This window comes from Acinonyx jubatus, chromosome B1 (genome assembly GCF_027475565.1).
Source record: "Acinonyx jubatus isolate Ajub_Pintada_27869175 chromosome B1, VMU_Ajub_asm_v1.0, whole genome shotgun sequence".
NCBI classification, from domain to species: domain Eukaryota; kingdom Metazoa; phylum Chordata; class Mammalia; order Carnivora; family Felidae; genus Acinonyx; species Acinonyx jubatus.
In genome coordinates this window covers 6,847,224-6,867,738 of record NC_069382.1, presented here as the reverse complement: position 1 = coordinate 6,867,738, position 20,515 = coordinate 6,847,224, and the positions used below count along the sequence as shown (strand labels likewise).

The following is a 20,515-nucleotide window of genomic DNA, read 5'->3' as shown; positions in this document are numbered from 1 at the left end:
ACATTTGGGAACTAAAGAAAATAGGAAAGACTATCATACCACTGGAATATATTTTTCACTGTCATTAATTAAATCTATTTTAAATGTCTCACTCTAATTACTTTGTCTCCCTTCCAAGTTCAATCTTAGAGTGAACATTGTTAGATGCATTAGAAAAAAGATCCTTTTAATTTTCTGGATTTGATCATATATATCTGTGGAAGCTGCCTGAAGGGTCAATAGTTTTCATCATGAATACAAAACACTGTCTTCCATGTTTTAATTCCAGAGAATGTGTTTCTTTAGCACACAGTATCTTTAAGGATATCTAAGCTAGGACTTTCCAATGACTCAAAAAAACCATTAAGCTAATGAGTTTATACAGCAACTTTAAGGGTAATAAGAACCAATCCTGTACCCCGTAAAACCTCCCTGTAGAGTTTCTTAAGTTAGATTTTGCTTTTTAAAAATAGGGAAAAGCCAGCAAGCATTAGACAGATTTAAGGAACTGCTACTTATTGAAAAAAAGGCAGAAATGTAACACAGTTCTGTTACGACTTTCTGCGGACTTTGGTCATTATACCTCAATGATGACCACTCATGGCCAAAGACAGAAATTACTGTTTTTTCGTTATGCAGTAAGATATATTCCTAAGGTTTGCTTGGCTTTAGCTCCATCTTTTGATTCTGTTGCTGTGACTCCAGTGTGTTTTTTCCAATATAATTTGAGTGGACAACATGTTGAAATTGAAGGATAGACCTTCTTTGATGGGCAAACTTGACTCACGTCGGTAACTGATGGAAAGAAAAACAGGACAACATGGAGAAAGAAGATAGGTCCTTGGTTGTTCCGTGCTCGCTGTGTTCGCGAGCCAGACTCCATAGGACACGCAGCACGTAGAAAGATCCATGAATCCTGACCCCTCATCTCAGAGGCTTGTTACCGAATCACATGCAAACCACGACATAGGAGCACTATATCCAAGGGCTCTATAGGGTCTGGACTCGAGATGACAAAAACCTCATGTTTCATCTAATGTGTCTGCTTTTTCGGTTTTCCACGGGCATTCTGCTGTTACTTTTGCAACAATTCTTCTTTTGCTCCACAGCCGCTAGCGGTGACTGGCAGGACCTGAAAATGAGCTTTGTGTGTATTCATAAAATTCTGGGGATTAGTAATGTGAAAGAAGAAAGATCTATGTGAATTGCAGGTTTTCAGACATCGACTGAGTTCTCTTAAAGACGCCCCTGTGGTGAGCAGAGTATAAAAACAGCCCAAGGGCATATTCTGTTACCACGTGTTCACAGTCTGCCTTGGAGTCTTCTTATCTCCCTCTTAAACCTTTGTCACCACTACTATCTAGGAGTTATATGGGATCTGATCAAAGGAAGCAAAAGGCATTAAGCATTTGGGGTATGGGACAAATTAGTAGAGAGTGAAAATCACCGCAAAAAAACCACACTGAGTTTTTATTTTGTCATCTTGGTGCTCTCATTCCAGTTGTAATACAAGCAAAGTGACAGGCTTGGGCATGGCTCCGAGAAAATCAACGTTGCCTCTAGAATATTTAAAAAGATTTATTACAGACTTTGAACTAGCACTTCCCTGTCCTTGAGGGATCAGAACAGGTACCAACAGCTCCTTGAAACGAGAAGGACATGGACACAAAAGAAGACTATTGTTCTGTTGATTTAAAGACATATTTTAGCTTTTTAAAGACTCTGGGTGCTTGAGAAAAGATAGTGCTTACAGAAATGACATTTCTACTTTGAAATGCTGCCATTTCTCCTACTTCCAAATATACATTAGATAATTCAGAAGCCCTTAACGGTACTTTTGGACCACAGAAGAGACTTCTTCTCCTAACATATTGTGACAGTTGTTTGTGACTAATTGTGAAGAAATAACTGTTATGTACCCATTTTGAAAATTCTGCTAATGTTCCTGATACAACACCATCATGTGATTTGTCCAGAGGTGACTTATTCTCTACTCCATATATATTTTGAAATAATCTTTTGATTTAGGAAATGTACTTTCAAAATATTCCTATCGTTTTGACGTTTCAGAACATGGCTTTAAATTTTGCCTCATGCCATAACTATGAAATGGAAAATTTTAACATCTGCCTGTCTGAGAAACAAAATCATCTTTAGATTGAGAAAAAATGTGTAAATTCTAAAATACCAGATTGCATTAAAAACCTATTGTTATGTTTCGAGAACCATGATTGTGTCTGCAAATGTCATAGTGAATTTCCACGAACTGAATTGAAGAAGCAAACTTTCAATAAGGAATTCATGTTGTCTTTTATTTTTTTTTAATTTTTAAAAAATGTTTATTTTTGAGAGAGAGTGGGCGTGTCAGAGGGGCAGAGAGAGAAGGGGGGACAGAGGATCCAAAGCAGACCCCACACTGACAGCAGAGAGCCCCAGGCAGGGCTGGAACTCACCAACTGGGAGATCATGACCTGAGCTGAAGTCCAACACTCACCGACTGAGCCACCCAGGAGTCTCTCGTGTTGTCTTTTAAAAGAGAATTTGGGGGCACCTGAGTGGCTCAGACAGTTGGGCATCTGACTCTTGATATCCGCTCCAGTCATGATCCCGGGGTTGTGGGATTGAGCCCTACATCGGGTCCTTGCTGAGCATGGAGACTGCTTAAGATTCCCTCTCTCTGCCCCCCATTCTATTTCTGTCCCCCACTCACGCTCTCTCTCTAAAATTAAAAATAAAAAAACAACAACAACTTTAGGGGCACCTGGGTGGCTCAGTCTGTTGAGTGTCTGACTTGGGCTCAGGTCATGATCCCACTGCTCATGGGTTAGAGCCCTGTGTCAGGCTCTGTGCTGACAGCTCAGAGCCTGGAACCTGCTTCGGATTCGGTCTGCTCGTCCCCTACTCTCTCCCTTTCTCAAAAATAAAATTAAACATTAAAAATTCACTTATTCTTTTATTTTTAAAATAACAATATAATAAAATACATGAAGACAATATTTGCTGATCAGCTAAATTTTGCATAAGGTTTTTAGAAATAATTCAGATGTTCCCCTCTTAATAGCCTAATGCATTCACTTAATTAAAGAATAAACTTACATTGAATATAATTTTTTTTAAGTTTATTTATTATTGAGAGAGAGAGACAGAGTGCGAGCAGGGGAGGGGCAGAGAGAAAGGGAGACACAGAATCCGAAGCAGGCTCCAGGCTCTGAGCTGTCAGCACAGAGCCTGACGTGGAGCTTGAAATCACAAACAGCAAGATCACGACCTGAGCTGAAGTCAGACGCTTAACCAACTGAACCACTCAAGCGCCCCAACAATACATTGAATATAAACACTAATTTTATTTTCTAAAAATCCACAGAATATCTGAAATAATGGCATAAACAAAATATTGCTTTTTTAGATGTTAATTTCTTTATAAAAAATTTCTCAGTGGTCATAAAGATAAAAAGCATCTTAAAATTGCCTTGGTCTTGAGGTTCAAAGATAGTACTATATCAGGATACTTGATCTGGAAACCAAACTGCTATACTTAATTGGCACAATTTTACAAAGCCTTATATTCTTTAATGTTAAAAACACAGCCTCATAATGCCATATTGCTTCATTATATAACGCATAATGTTTATTTGAAAACATAGAATGCCTTATTACCCTGAAAACTCTTGGCAACTATTGTGGCTCCATTGTGATGTGCAGGGACACTTAAAAAATTTTTTTAATAACACGTGGTGCACCCTATCAGCCAAGAATAAAACACGCATCCTAAGTTGTGTAATTCACATGGGTATGAATTATTTTTTTATGTAAAACAGAATATCCCCAGTGATCCTACAGGATCCGTTTTATCACCAGGTTTTCTTGTTTTCTTGGAAAAGTGGTCTCTCCTAAAGAGTGATGGTTAATTTTTTAAATTATATTGTTCATCTATATTTAACATACGACACTTAACAGTGGTGCTCCTGTGCTATATTACAAACTTCCACCGAATGCACGTGTTGGCCATCTGTGCAGGGTCATCATTAGTGACCAAGTGGTAAATACTGGTGCAGAAAAATGCACAGTTTAAGAAGTAAATGCCTGTGAGTAATGGATGAGTTTTAAGTCACGGTGCGATTAAGTAATTCTGCCTTTTCGTTAGTGAATATGCAATTTCCACGAGACTTTTTTTCATGTTGAAAATAGGATCCTCTTTCACGAGCCATAAAAAGGATTCCCTGTAAGGAAGAGATGTAGACCGTGAGAAGGAAGGAGTATAGATCAGTCACAGCAGAAGGAACAGCATGAGGGCAAAGGCTCATCTTCAGGAAGGGAAAGGTGGCCGGTGAAGCTGGCGTGCGGTGGGCGGCGAGAGATCACCAACAGCACCCCAGTGTGTAAGGCCAGTGTGATGCTGTAATGGTGGCGAAGCACAAAGGAAAGTCAAGGAAGGATTTTAAGCTGGAGGGTGACCTACTTTCATTTATGTTTCCAAAGATTTTCTCCAGCATTTGAGTCGGTGATACACGTAAGATCAGGGAAAGACCCATCTAGGAAGGCAAAGCCCTTTCAGAGAAAGTCTGTCTTAGGTACCACATTATTTTGGAGCGTTACTTAACAAACGATTTTCAGAATCACAGAAAATGTTATAGAACAGTAGTAAATAACGTGTGATGAATGCATTTTTTAAAATACCATCCTCTTTTCCTAAATTTGTTTGCTTAAGGGGGCCACTGACTCTACTTTTATTGTCAATGCCGTCAACTTTTTCTGTTTGGAATTTAATCATTCGGAGGCTCTCAGGATCTTCTGTGAACTTTTTCTGTATTGTTTTTGGTGGAGAAGTATGTGTCTTTATTTCGTTTGGCGGAGAGTCATATTGATAAGCCTCAGTATGGTGTAATTATCAGAGCAGAATTTTAGAGACAAGCATATTAGTTCAAGTGCAAGCATTGCCGTGTGCGTAGCTGTATGCTATTGTATGATGAGTATCCTAATCCAAGTTTTTTCTTCTACAAAATTAAGATAATCCATTACAGGACGGCTTTTGAATTATCTCCCCAGCAAACCTGCAGAAACATTGTTTACATGTTACACGGAAAGAAAAATAAGCTGATAAAAACAAGAGATATGCAACCCCCCAAAAAGTAAAAATAGTGTTGTAACCAATATCTCTTCCCCAAATTTGTCTTTCTTGATCCCAAAGTAGGAGATTTTCATGATTCTGACATTTGTGTCTACAGGGTAGACATGGTGGAAAGCATGAGGCAGGTGACTTTTTTTGACCCGTCCTATTTGTTTGTTGAGACAGATTTTCCAATTAATTGACTTAGGAAATATTAGTTGAACACCCACCATGAGGAAGATACTATTGCAGGAATGGGGCATATAAAAATGAACAAAAAGCAGAAATGTTTGAGCTGATCGTTTTTACATTTTGGTGAGAAGAGTCCACGAACCAAATCAACAACTAAGATCAACAGTATGTTTTATGCTCAGGAGCATCATGGAGAAAACCAAAGCAGCTCTTGGGGTAGAGAGTTCAGTTTCCAACTGGATAATCTTGTGGCCAGTTAAAGATGGCTGTAGACTCTTCACCACTTCTTCCATCCAGAGCTGGTGTCCACCTTTCAACCTCCAAGAATCTGGGCTGTCAGTGATGATTTTGAGAGGAGGTGTGGCAAAAATGGTGCTCTGCCATTTTGGGGCTCATTCTTTAAGAAGATTGGAAACTTTTTCTTTTTCTTGGAGCTACTGCTTTGATGGAAGTCTCCCATCGTGTCGCACCGTGCTGTGAGAGAGCCCTAATAGCCACTTGGAGAGGCCACTAGAAATGAGATATTCCTAGTGAGTCCTCAGTTATTTCAGGCATGCTACCTGGGCACCATATATGCAAGCGAAGAAGCCATCTTGGACATCCAGTTCACTCAAGTTTTCACATGACTTCCAGCCCCACCCACCTTTTGGCTGCAATTGCTTAAATAATCCCAAATGAAAACTGTCCATTTGAGTTCAGTAACCCCATGAGAAATGTGAGTAATTATAATATATCATTGTTTTAAGCTAATACATTTTGGGGATGGCTCATGAGGCACCAATGGGTGACCCAACAAACAAACAAACAAGCAACATTTTGAACAAATTTGAAAGTTGTTAGGAAACAAGCCATGCCAATATTTATGGTAATAGGTCGATTCATTGCAGGGGGAGGTAGAGTTTTAGCTAGATCCCCAAACATCATCTGAACAAGATGTGTGCTACCAAAACCTCACAGGGGTCTGAAATTCAGAGTAGTTTGTGCTCCACTCCCCTCACCCCCCCCCAGGGATTGCTCTGATTTCACATGAGAAATATGTCTCCACCTGATTGCTATCTCACCCTCCAGGCTTATTTATCACAGTGAGAGAATATGGCTCTAATCATTATTGAAGCAATTAACTTTTCTGCTTAGGGAAATATGTTTAATTAATCAAGACATTCTTGCCAAGTCATGTTGACCAGTACAAAATGTTCTGTAATCAGTGATACAGTTTTTTAAAAGCGATCTGAATCACAAATATTAGTATTCTCAAAATTCCTTAATAACGAATGGTAGAAAGAAAAATATCATTCTTCTGGAAAGCCCACACTGCATAGACCTTCATGTACTTTTCAGTATTGACCCTCAATAATCATTTGTAAAATTGCCTGTATGTGATCATACCTCCCTCCTAGCGTTGCTGTGGAGAGCACACAGTTGACACCTTAAAAGTCTTGGCAGTGTTTCTGATGCATTGGAACTGCTCACAAAATCCTTATGGATGTGATTGAGTTATAAACTGCTTACTTTGTTTAATAATCTGTTCAAAATTCTTAGAGTAAATCCTTCTTAATCCCTGTATTATATACGTACCTAGTTTATCAACTCATCTTAAAACATGTTAGGCATGTAATATGATTTTATACAGTACTACATGGCTTCTCCATGCTGTTCCGTCAGAGTCAACTGAAGCATTTGATACAAACAGAGTTGTCAAGGGAGGAAATCCTAGGATCTCTATTTTTGTCAAAAGCCCTGGTGGTTTTTGTACCCAGCCACAAAATTAGGAGGGGATAAAGAAAATCTCCCAATATTATTTTCCTCTTTCAAGATGCTCTTTTTAGTTTTAGGAACTAATTTGGTTAAGTATGTAGCAATGACTAACGTATGTACATTTAAAACCTGTCATTTTAGTTTGCTGTCTTAATAATTTGCCCTGAATTATTCAAATGTTTATCTTAACTCTGTATTTTGTTTAGACTAGGAATATATTTAAATGTTAGTTAAAGTTTTAATAATATTTGGGGATTAAGTGGACTATATTATTGAATGCTTTAAAAATATAGATGATCATGGGGTGCCTGGGTAGCTCGGTTGGTTGAGTGTCCAGCTCTTGATTTCTGCTCAGGTCATTCCAACATCGTGAGATCAAGCCCCATGTTGGGCTCCACACTGAGTGTGGAGCCTGTTTAAGATTCTCTCCCTCTCTCTCTCTCTCTCTCTCTACCTCTGCCCATCTTCCCCACTTGCACTCACTCTCTCTCTCTAAAAATAAAAAAAATATATGGAGAGAGATGATCATGTCATTAATTAAAGGGTTAACGATTATAAAGTCTGTCTGCTATAAACTTTACAGTATAATGCATTCCTCAGAAGTACAGTTTTGTGCTTTTATGTTATTAGATAAGCCAGATAAGCCAGGCTGTGATCCTGGGTGCTCTGATTGGGCACTCAAGATATCACAGTGCTAGATATTTAGAAAGAATAATTTTAGAAACCTTTCTGAAAAAGTACTAGAAATTTCTGATTTTATTTCTCCTAGTATGTAGGCTCAAAAAGAGTAGAGGCCATATATATGTATATGTCATTCCTGTATACTCAGTGCAGAAAACTAGTATGTGCTCAAAAACATTCCCTGAATATTGATAGAGTGATTCAGTGCCCATGCTGCTAACAAGCCAGAGAAAAAAGGGGTGAATTTGTGAAATAAACTTAGTACAGTCAAGTCATGATGTAATGGTAACTGTACTATTTCTATTCAAGGGACATGTTACCTTGCATAATAGGGTAAGAGACGGTCGGGTTGGCTCCGTGCCACTAACATCTCCACAGACACTGAAGGATCTTAAGGCTATATTGAATTATTACTCATTTTCAGAAACAGTCCTCTGAAAAGTCATTTGCTTTAACTTTACCCGTGTGATAACTTCACATTTCCCTTGTGTGTTGATGACTTTGTCTAAGACCCTTATTGGCCATGGCCCCAGTAGCTGTAACTAGAAGTGCTTTTTTGGCCACACAGCACAACCCCGGCCTCTCTGTGCTTTGGTATTGGCACGGCTATGGGGCAGTAGTAGTTGTGGGGATAAAAGGTTGCCACGAAGGGAATCCTCCCAGAAAGGAGAGTCCTATCAATCTGGAGACTCACATTCTTCAATTTTAGAAACTGTTTTTGAGTGTCTGCTAATTTGCTAATCTTCATTTTCTCTGTTTTTCATGGTGGACCTCATATTTGAATGTGGATCTTGGACCTCCTTATCTGATCTCCTAAGTTGGTTATCTTTTCTCTTTAGTTTCCATCTTTGTCTTTTTGTTCTACTGCGTCATATGTTTCCTCTCCTTTGTCTTTTAGCCCTTTCATTAAAATGTAAACTTATGCTATCATGTTTTTATTTAGTAAGAGCTTCTGACTTTTTTTTTTTGCAGTTGCCTATTGTTAGCATCTACTCTTATTTCAAGAATGCAATGTATTTACTTATATCCTAGGGGAATGCAGGAGTGTGTGTGTGTGTGTGTGTGTGCGCGCGCGCGCACGCGTGCGTGAGTGTGTGTGTGTGTGTGTGGGTGTACTGTTTTTAAATCCTCATCAGCTGCCTGCTGTGTCTCTCATTTCTCTGAGTTCTTTTGTGTTTATTTTGGTTTCCTTCTTTCAAGTTGGAGATATTCCTCCAAAACCTATCTATCTTTTGTTGTCCCTGTATAAGAGTGAACTCCCAGCAGTATGGTAGACTACATGACATGAAAAACTTTGCTGTTGTAAAACAGTTAAAATTATGGAATTAATATGTGTATGTATTTAATATACACATATGTAAAATATAGATGTAATTAAAATATATTTACTCCTATATATGTATGTATGCATTGGTCTTCTGAGCCTGAGTTCCACCCCAGGCATGGAGTCAGCTTGGAATACATAGTGCAAAAACCAGGACTCTAAAAGGCACTGGTGGAGGGCTAAGCCATGAAAAGAAAAGAAAAACAAAAAATAAACCTAACAGCAATCATGACAAAAATTCTGTGTATGATAGAAAAGAAAATTACCTTCCTTTTACCTTGGGTGGGTTGGGAGGGGAAGTCCCCTCAAGATTTGATCCCACAAGCCCCCTCTCCTCTGAGTTTGTGACCTTAATTTCTGCTGCCTGAGACTGAAAAACCCAAGTTTAAGATTGAATTTAAAGGAACTCACCATAAATTCCAGAAGATTGCTATTCTGTAGCTCATGTTTTCTAACAATGATGCAGTTAAGATATGAACACATCATAACCCCAAAACACAGAAAAATATCACATATTCGGGAATTAAAACAAAAAAAATCAAAGAAAACAAATATATAAATACATTTTGGGTCAAAAATCACAGTAGGCTTTAGGAAATTCTTACAACTGAACAATGATGAAAAGATCACATATTAGAACTTGTGAAATTCACAATTAGAAGGGACTTTATATCCTTAGGTTTTTATTAGAAAAGAAGAAAGACTAAAAACTAATGAGGTCAGCAACCGCCTCAAGACATTATGAAATGTACAGCAAAATATACCCCAATAAAGTAAAATCAAAGAAATAAGTTAAAAACAGAAATTAATGAAACATGAAACACTCATGCAAAATGGGTTATGTAAAAAGCCTAGTAATATTAAGAAACATTAGAATTTTATTATGATAGTTATTAGTACTATTTGCTAAGTATTTAGGGCGCTGCGTCTTGTGGAAACATAGAATTGCTCTTTGTGACTGAGAGGGAGGCATGATGGCTCTTTCTGGCCTTTGGACTCGAGTAGAAGTGGCATCTCTCATCTGTAGCTCAGAGTATTTAATTGTCAAAGTGAGACTTTCCTGATGTTTTTTATTCTGAGGGTATGACTGGCAGGGTTCAAGACGACGTCTCCTTTTTTTCAGCCTGAGTTTCTGAACTCAAGCTATAGTAGGCGGAGAACCCCAGCACTAAACTGGGATAGAAATATTATAACCTGAATGAAAGATTAAATGTGATATTTTAAATCATTAAAACTGTTTTTTTTTATCTTTATTTTTTAATGTAGCAAACATGGAACATAAAACATAGGCTATCCTGACTGGTGGACTTTAAGAACAGAGAAAGAAGGGCGACTGGGTAGCTCAGTCATTTGAGGTGTGACTCTTGATTTCAGCTCAGGTCGTGATCTCACAGTTTGAGAGATCGAGCCCCAAGTAGGGCTTGGAGCTGACAGCTTGGAGCCTGCTTGGGATTCTTTCTCTCCCTCTGTCTCTCTGCCCTTCCCCTCTCAAAATAAATTAATTCACTTAAAAAATAGAGAGGGGCGCCTGGGTGGCTCAGTTGGTTAAGTGTCTGACTTTGGCTCAGGTCATGATCTGATGGTTCGTGAGTTTGAGCCCTGCATCGGGTTCTATGCTGACAGCTCAGAGCCTGGAACCTGCTTCAGATTCTGTGTCTCCCTCTCTCTCTGCCCGTCCCTTCTTGAGCTCTGTCTCTCTCTCTCTCTCAAAAATAAATAAAACATTTTTTAAAATTTTAAAAAATAGAGAAAGAGAGAAAAAGGAAAAGAGAGAAAGGTGGGGAGGCAGAGGGGAGATGGAAAAGTAGAGGGGTAGAGAAATGAAGAAAGGAAGGATATTGAAATCATCTGAGAAAACAAAAGGAAACATGAACAGATGATAAATAAGTTAAAAATACTATAAAATGGGCACCTGTGTGGCTCAGTTGGTTAAGCGCCTGACTTCGGCTCAGGTCACGATCTCCTAGTTCATGAGTTTGAGCCCTGTGTTGGGCTCTGTGCTGACAGCTCAGAGCCTGGAGCCTGCTTCGGATTCTTTGTCTCCCTTTCTCTCTGCCTCTCTGCTGCTTGTGCTCTCTCTCTCTCTCTCATAAATAAACATTAAAAATTTTTAAAAGATACTGTAAAACAAAATTACATACAACTTCATCATAAATTTTAAATCTTATATTGAATGTACAAATATATAAAAATTGAACTTAGTAAACAGACTTAAAAAAATAGAAATCTTGATTAATTCTATAAATATTAGCAAATTAGATTAGTAGTTAAAATTTTTCCCCCAAAGTACACAAGTGGCCTGAATGGTTTTACTAGCTAGTTCTACTAAATATTTGTTGTTCAACTAAACCTGACACAAACAACCCCATAGCCCCAAGGGACAGAAGGAGGTCACTGTACAAGACTAGTGTAAACTTGATTCCAAAACAAGAAAGCAATAATTAGATGTCATTCACATTCATGAACATAGATGTCCCCACCCTCACCCATTACGTTTTTAGCCTCATTTTGTATTCCTTTGTTTCAGCTTCAACCTATTTTACCATCAATGGCTTCCTAAATTTTCCTTAGAGACTCTAGTCACACACCTACCTCAGGACATTAGCATTTCCTTTTCCTGTTTGAAACCCTCTTCTCCCACCGACCCTCTGGGACTGCTCTTTTCCCTCCTTCGTGTCTTTTTAAAAATGTCACCTTGGTTATTCCTTTCCTGAAAAAAACTGAGATCATTATTCCACTGTTCCCTACTTCCCTTCCCTGTTTGGGTTTTTCTGTCTGCACTTTCCACCACCTCTCGTGTGTTACTTCTGCATCTTGCCGGTTGTCTGTCTCCCACCTCTAGAAAGAGAGCAGGGCCCTTGTTTACTTCCTTACTTGCACAGCTCTGGCAGTTAGCATGCTGCCTGGCACCTGGTGAGGACCCAGGAACTATTTGTGGAGTGAATTGATAAATGCAAAAGTATTGAACAAAATGTTAGCATGACAAATTCAGCAACGTATGAAAAATACAGTATGACTCAGTTGGATTTTTCTCAGGAATGCTGGTTTAAATTAGAAAAACTTATTGAAATGGCAGATAAAGAGAAACAACAAAATTATTTCAACAGATGGGGGAAACGCATGTTATGGAATTCAAAATTAAGGAGACCTCCTTAACCAGTAAACCAACAGCAAACATCACACTCGATGGTAAAACCTGGCAAGTGTTTTCTTTATTATCAGGAGCAAGAAAAGGTGCCCTTTTTTTCATTGTTTCTCCTTGTCTCTGTGCATTGTACCTGACGGAATAAGCCAACAGGAAGATAAGTAGAAGGTACAAATCATGAAAAGAAAGCAAGCTCAGAATTTCACAGATGGTATGATCATCAACAAACTCAAAGTAATTCACAGAATCAAAATAATTCAGAAGATCATCACAAGAAGTTTGTGAAATTTCTAGATACAAAATCAGTGTATAGATACCAAATCAGAATTCCAATTAGTTAAATTGTGGAAACAGACAAACTGTTTCTGAAATTTACGTGGTAAGGTGGGAGGGCCATTAACAGCATGATCCGCAGGAGGAAGATGAACAAGTTGGGAGAATTTTCTCCACCACAAAGCAAGACATATTGTAAGGCAGTGTGATATTGGCCCAGGGACAGACCAGGACACTGATGGAGCACAACAGACAGCCCCCAAACAAACCCAGGCCTCTCTGGGTACGTGGTAGTGACCCAGGTGACATCATAGCTCAGTAGAGAACACATCAACTCATTAGGAAATATTTATCGATGAATAATTGCCTGTATCATCTGTTAACCTCTTTTCCGGAATCCACCACTGTGCTAACCTCCCTTCCGAGACGCCTTTCTTCCAGGCTCTTTGTCTCGTTGGCTTACGTTCTTTCCCCTTGACTTATCTCGGTGCACTTTGTGGAAAGAGCAGTGGCAAAGGCTTGTGTTTATTTCACAGTGTTTAAATGGAGGTAAAGTACTCGTAGATCTCATCCTTCTAAAAAAAATGTGGACTATGTCCAGAGCTTCTGTCTTCTTTGAATTTTTATATCGGGGCAAGTCCGTGTATAACCCCACTAGATATTGGACAGATGCTAATGTTTCCGAGTATTGAAAAGGAAGTCCAGTCATTCCTTCAATGTATTTTTTTCATATGAGATTAAAGGCGTAGTGTTAATTTGAGAAAATACAGCCAGCAACCGGGTACGTGTGAGAAGTGCTTCTGTGCGTGTACTGGTAGTATCTACCGGACGGCGTGTAAATTCCACGTTCAGCATTAGAACCATCGGCTCTGTTTGAGAGTCGGTGGCCCTGTTCTCCTCACAGCTTGTACTGAAAGCGTTTGCTTTGCAAATTCATCTTTATTGTCTTTATAGAGATTTTCTCAAGAAGTGTTATTTTTCTCCTGTGCCGGCCCTCCGCATATGACGCTCTCACCGATCCTCACTAAATGGAGTGATTTCTCGTTTGAGGGGCAGTGAAAACGTGGAGGTGGGAGGCAGCGGAAGCCTCAGCCTTAAAGGATGATTGTTGGGAGCACGTCCCGGGCTCCAGAGCACGGTTGCCATGGTGATTCTGCTGCTCTGCCAAGGCTCCTTCTCACTGTGGGTGGAGAGATGCTCTCCTGCCAGCAGCTCTGTGGGATTCTGGCAGCTGGAGAGAAGGCTGAAGTGATGCTCCGCTTCCCCCGACGGGAGTTCTGAGAGTCTTCTTTTAAATCCAACAGGCAACTCGGGCCTGGTGGCAGGGCGGGGGCAGTTAGGATCTAGACCATCCCAAGTGCAAAATGTGCATGATAAGATTCTTACTGTTTCTTATTTTGAGTAAAACTCTTGCAGAGGATTGGGGCTTAAATTGAAGGAAGCGAACCTAACGTGGCAGTGAGGAAGGTTCAGAGAAACCTGGATTTGTCAGTAGGGATGATGGAATTGTGAAGGATTTAAATGGCCGCATTTCAACAGGGAGGGAAAAAAAAAAATCTGTTCGATTTGGAGACCTTAAACTCATTCAGAAATGCCATTGAACTCAGGGTCGTCAATTTGGGTTTAACGCAGTATTGAAATTTTTCTCATGTTTGTCGAAATTTAGAAGGCACTGCTCAGTTAAAGCTGTAATTAATCCTATAGACCGTGACACTAACAACCCCCCCCCCCACCTCCTGAACGTATACAGTCTAGGTAACTGGTAACTGCTAAACCACAACTGAGAAAATGTAAAAGAAGTAGAAACTGACTCTGAATTAAAATTCAGATGAACAAAATTAATCAGAAGTCGTCAGTGGCATTTTAGTGACCGTCTATAGGCTTACCTCTTCATTTGACCCTGGACCTCATTCTGATTTTATTTTTGCTTTGTTAAAAGCTTTAGGAGGACCCAGCAAAGATAATTCCTATCTGTGAATTTGATGTTCGGACTCTTTCTTTCTCTTTAGACTTCTATTCCGAAGGGTTTTGTTGACTACATTACATTAATCTGATTTTGACAGCTCTGACTGCAGAGGAAAGCCCACATACCTATATCAAATTCTTCAAGAACAGTAGTAGGGAGAAATCACAATGGGGTTTGAAATCATGGGAGTGTTTGGGGCACTTCCCAAGATAAGGGGTAACTCCTCTTTGGGTTGGTACTGATTTTGTTTCTTGTTTTCCTTTATCTTTACATAATCAATAAGGTGAAAATTTTACAACATGGAGAGACAGAGAGTAGTTCAAAGATTTTTCTGCTCTCCTGTTAATCTCCACTCAAGACTGCGTTCAGTGACATTCAGAGGCTACACACTCTGGTCTCATCCATCTGCTAGTGAAATCGCTTCCCATCGTATGAAGTGTCAAGCTGTTCTACCGTTTTCTGCTTCCCCACATTCTGTGTGTGCGCACGCACGTGTGTGTGTGTGTGTATGTGTGTGTGTGTGTGTGTGTGTCGGGGGAATAAGGTTTAGGAAATGATTTTCTGTAATAACAATTGCTTTGAAAGTGCAGAGGTGTTCTGATTTCTTTTTATTTGCCTCTGGGGCAGAAGAGGTGAGTCATAATTCTCTCAAGAAGGCCAGTTCCAATGATCAGTGTTCAAATTAGCCGTCTAGACCACTCTCTAAATGTAGAGTTACTTCACACAGGAAGCTTACAATTATTGCATGAATCATATGCTACTATAAACACATATGCATTCTAGATAAGGTGCACACAGATCTTCCTATGACTTAAGTACAATAAATAACAGTCCATTTTCCAATCTCATTTTTTATTTGCTTCTGCAGAAAGGAAGAGTCAGTTATATGGAGAGTTTTTGAGAGGCTTCGGCATTACAAAAGGAGATTGGATCAAGAATTTCCAAAAGGAGAAGAGTAGGAGGAAATCTCTGGAATGGGTGTAGGGGGAGGGAGGGACACAGGTAGATGGAGGGGAAACTGAGATCATCGTAGGAGTTGCTCTGGGCCTGGCAGCCCTTTGTGTTTCCTTTCTCACCAGCAACTGGTGCAAAATACCTCATCAATATGTCTTATTGCAAAACATACACACTTAGGCATTCTAGTTAATCTCTTAGAAGATACCTAGCAAATTCTCACAGTTATTTTTGATACTAACAGCCTGATGTCTTAAAAAAAAAGTTATCTTTCAAAAGACTAACGTGACAAAGCTTTAAAAAACAGAAGTGATTACTGTAGTCAACGTGTTTTTGAAAACCACGTTACAACACAATCATAGTTCATCTCAATATAGTTAAAGGTGTGTCTAGCAATGGTAGATACGATATTTATTGAGTAGCTACTGTTTGTCATGCACTATTTTATGTATTGACGCACTCTTACTTTATTTTTTATTAGCTCACTTCTAAATTGTATTTCATTTTAATTCCAATGTACTTAACCTACAATGTTGTATTAGTTTCGGGTGTACAATGGGGTGCTTGAACAACTCTGTACGTTACTCAGTGCTCCCAAGTTAAGTGTACTGTTTAATCCCCATCACCTACTTTACCCATCCCCCCCACCCACCTCCCCTCTGGTAACCATCTGTTCTCTATAGTAAAGAGTCTGTTTTTTGGTTTGTCTCCTTTTTTCCCTTTGTTCGTTTGCTTCTGTTTCTAAGATTTTATTTTTAAGTAAACTCTACACCCAATGCGGGGCTAAAATTCATCACCCTGAGATCAAGAGTCGTACGCTTTCCTCACTGAGCCAGCTGGGTGTGCCCATTTGTTTTATTTCTTACATTCCACATATGAATGAAATCAAGACACGGTATGTGTCTTTCTCTGATTGTCTTATATTGCTTAGCGTAATACACTCTGGCTCCATCCATGTCATTGCAAATGGCAAGATTTCATTCTTTTTTATGGCTGAATAATATTTCATTACACACACACACACACACACACACACACACACACACACACATGTATATACATATCCACACCATGTCTTCTTTAACCGTTCATCTGTCGATGGACACTTGGGCTGCTTCTGTAATTTGGCTGTTGTAAATAAATACTGCTACAAACACAGGGGTGCATAGATATCTTCTTGAATTAGTGTTTTCATATCCTTTGAGTAAATACCCAGTAGTGTGATTACCTACTTAATGCTCACAAGAATGATTTGAGGGAGGGGCACCTGGGTGGCTCAGTCGGTTAAGCAGCCGACTTTGGCTCAGGTCATGATCTCGCGGTCCGCGAGTTCGAGCCCCGCGTCGGGCTCTGTGCTGACAGCTCAGATCCTGGAGCCTGTTTCAGATTCTGTGTCTCCCTCTTTCTGAGTCTCCCCCGTTCATGCTCTGTCTCTCTCTGTCTCAAAAATAAATAAACGTTAAAAAAAATTTTTTTAAAAAGAATGATTTGAGGGAAATTCTGTCACCCTTTTACAAATGATGAAATGAAAAGAATAAACCTACTGAAAAACATAAAGTGATAGAGTCAAGATTTTACCCGTCCTCGTCTCTTTTCTCCTGTGCCCGTATTTTTCTTGTTGCTTTCAGTCATGCACCACAGCCAAGAACTGGGTTCTGAATTTGAGTCACTACAAAGCTAACGTACACTACTCTCTTAACTCAAAAGATTCTAATATAATTTGCCTTGCTACATGCAGTGTTCTCAGATAGTCTAGTCTATTCTCTCAAACTTCTCAAAATTTCTGGTTGAAGTTCACTAAATTAGGTTCACATTGAATAGGTTTTGACTCACTATTTTAAAAACACAGCTACAGGGAGTTCCTTAGAGTAAATGTCATTGAAATAAAAACTCAAGCATGTGAAACTGACAGCAATAAGTGAAGGTAGAATGATATGTATGCACGTTGTGAAGATTGTGGGAAGTCTGAGTTGGGAAGGAAGGGCATCTGTTGGTCTAGGGGATAGAACAATGGAAGTAAATATTCTCTTATTTGTGGAGGATGGGCATATAATTAAGAAACCTGATTTTTATAGCCCCCAAGGCAGCCTAGGACTGGATGTGCGTGTTGACCTGATGTCATCTTTAAATGCAAATATACATTCCCAGAATGCTGACTTTTTTTTTAATTAGATGAAGAAAAAATATAAATTTCTAACATTTTCCCGTCGGTCTTCTGCAGGGTGTTTTGAGTGCTGTATTAAATGCCTGGGAGGCATTCCCTATGCCTCTCTGATTGCCACCATCCTGCTCTACGCTGGGGTTGCCCTCTTCTGTGGCTGTGGTCATGAAGCGCTCTCTGGAACTGTCAACATCCTGCAAACCTACTTTGAGATGGCAAGAACTGCTGGAGATACACTTGACGTCTTTACCATGTGAGTCACCCTCCTATTGCTTCTTACGTTGACAGTATGTGTTCGCATTGCTGCGTGTTGAATAAACAGGGGTCTAAAGTCCAGTGAGGCAAAGTTATAGGTGAAGAAATAAATACCCTTGGGTTATACACCTGAGATGAGATACCTTTGACCTTTACCATGAATACAGGACACATAGCAGAAGGTTGGAAGCCAGCTGAATCTGGACTTGATTTGTGTTTCAATTTGACTGTCAAGTTTTATCCAAAATTCAGTCACCATTAAGCGGAATGCTTGCCTTTCTTTGGCTCTTCTCATTTGAGCAGAAGCTGTTCTAATAGAAGAGAACAGAGGATAAAGAACAGAGCCAGGTGTGAACATAGACACTGCTGCTAAGTCTAGTCAGTTAGCAGAATTCTGCGGGTTCTCTCACCGTCGAAACACACCCATTCAGCTCTGGGTGTAATCCTGTCTTTCTTTCCTGCCTCACAGAAGTGATGTGGACTTCCTAATTAATCTTTGGGAGTGGTTCTTATTAACTTCGGTTAATGACAAATCATAAGAAATATTGAGCACCTTTTTGCTACAGCCGTGAGTTATACTTAAGATGTACGTTTGACTCATAAAATGCAGAATCCCGGGATCACTGAATTTTAATATTTTTTAAAAAGTAACTCACACATGGTCTAGAAGTAAAAGAGTTTGCTGTTTAAGTTGCAGTCCCTTGTTGCTGAATATCACAGAGAACGAGTGTTGAGGATTGAATTTAGTTCCAAATAAATTCCCAAGTCCGCTCATTTATTGAGTGATACAATGCCCACAAAAAGAAAATAACTTGTTTTTATGCTGTATTTTGTAATACCAGCTGATAGTAGACTTTCTATTGCACTAGCCAGCATAGCATCTGTTCCCCTCCAACCTCTTGCATGGATTTCATGCTTCTTGATACTGTGCAATTACAATATTTTTCATGTTGCTTTATTTTGTCATTCAGAGTGAATTCAAATCCGCTTAATTTATATATACTTTTTCTGGAGTAAGACGGGTTTAGAGTCACAGATCTTAGTAATTAATACGGCTGGTGAGAGTGACTTTGCTTTTTACTCTTAGAATTCCATCAAAAAGGTTAATGACATTTCTTATTTACCCAGAGCCAGTTCCTACTGACCTGGTATAATTCATTCTAAGACCCTAATCTAAGACAACGCTCAGTCAACCTGGACAACTTTCTAGGTAGAAGACAACTTTTCTCCAACTCCAATATCAGAAAATATACCCTATTGCTAAAAAATTTTATAATCTATCAGCTACAGACAGAATATCTTGAATAAAATATTGGCTGTACATTATACTTGTTATTTTATTAATTAAAATTGCTGATTTCTATATAAATGAAAAGGTAAAAAACGGCACACATTTCCACCACGTTATAGAGAAAGAATTTCCTACTTTGCAAAGTGGAAAGCATGTACCCTTGGACATAGTGTACAGCTAAATTTTTAGGAAAAGGAGTATTTATTGGAAATATTTATGCTTCTCTCAAATATAATGTCACTTAAAATTTGGGAAAGATTGGCCATAAAATAAGAAATATGACAAAGCAGGTGTGTGAGACTGAGCACCTCCCCCCAATATAGTTGTTAAGAGGAGAAAGGAGTTAATTTCCCTGACTCTGAAGTATCAATTTAGAGCTCAATCAATGTCACTGACTTATTGAAATGAAGAATTCATAGCAAATTTTAAAAATCATAAACTAAAAATGACAAAGGACTTTATATCACTTTCCTAATGTTTACAAATGTAATTTCATTTTACAAATTAGTTTTGAAAAATAGTAATGATCCATTAAAATTAAACTCTTTAAGCCCTTAGTAGACAGTTTATCAATTTCCATTACATTAGCTATATAGCATGAATCGACCCTTGTAAGTTTATTCGTCATTTGGAATATGATTGAATTATCTGAAAATGCTTTGGATTATTGCAGGATAGCCTGCAGAGATCCTTAAGAAGATGATGGCAAGGATATATTTTCATGTGATAAAACTGACATTTTCTTTTTAGTTTTATCTCAGCCTACACTGGACAAAATATGTTTTCACTGTGCATTATTTTAAGCTACCACAGATGTCCTTAAAATCTACAGATTCTCTATATTTAGGCTACATCCAAATTGCTAACCTTAGATACAGAATAGAAGTTTGTAAGAAATCATGAGCCTAATAAGTGACAGGAGGCGATCGTGGACATCAGGAACCATTTGTCAAGACATCTATTTGACATTTAGACAGCAGACTTTCATATATCACAGACTTCTATTGCTCTGAAGGAAGAGTATATGTGGGAGTTCAGAAGAGAAAGCAGAGATCGTCTGCTTAATTTGGTACTTTTACCTTTGCTCTGTTTCATTGGAAATTAATTGAAATGAATAATGCATTTTTGGAATGGGAAGGACGCCATTTTGATTGGAATAAAGGCAAGTGCTCACCTTATCTCTATTTTTATATTTCAAATAACTAAAATTCTTTATACAAGGCCTTCTGAAGCTACCAAACGAATTCTGACTCTCTCCCTGTCTGCAAACAGCTTGGAAAAACAGAGGGAAGATATGCATCATAAACTTCTTAGGTACCATTAGTGCCAACTGATAAAGATTTTAAATGCAGGTTTAGAGCCAGTAGGGATTACCCTATGGGATGCTGCCTTACAGGGATATCAGAGGAATAGATAAAGTGAGGAAGAAACA

The 20,515-nt window shown here is 38.9% G+C and overlaps 1 protein-coding gene across 3 annotated transcripts in view; it reads left to right on the top strand.

The window, feature by feature from the left end:
* GPM6A (glycoprotein M6A) overlaps positions 1-20,515 on the top strand; it is a 351,365-nt gene that overhangs the window by 288,514 nt on the left and 42,336 nt on the right. For all 3 annotated transcript variants that reach the window (XM_027077032.2, XM_027077030.2, XM_027077031.1), the window contains one exon: positions 17,598-17,790. In XM_027077032.2, the coding sequence (XP_026932833.1) occupies positions 17,598-17,790 (193 nt within the window). The remainder of the gene's footprint in view (positions 1-17,597; positions 17,791-20,515) is intronic.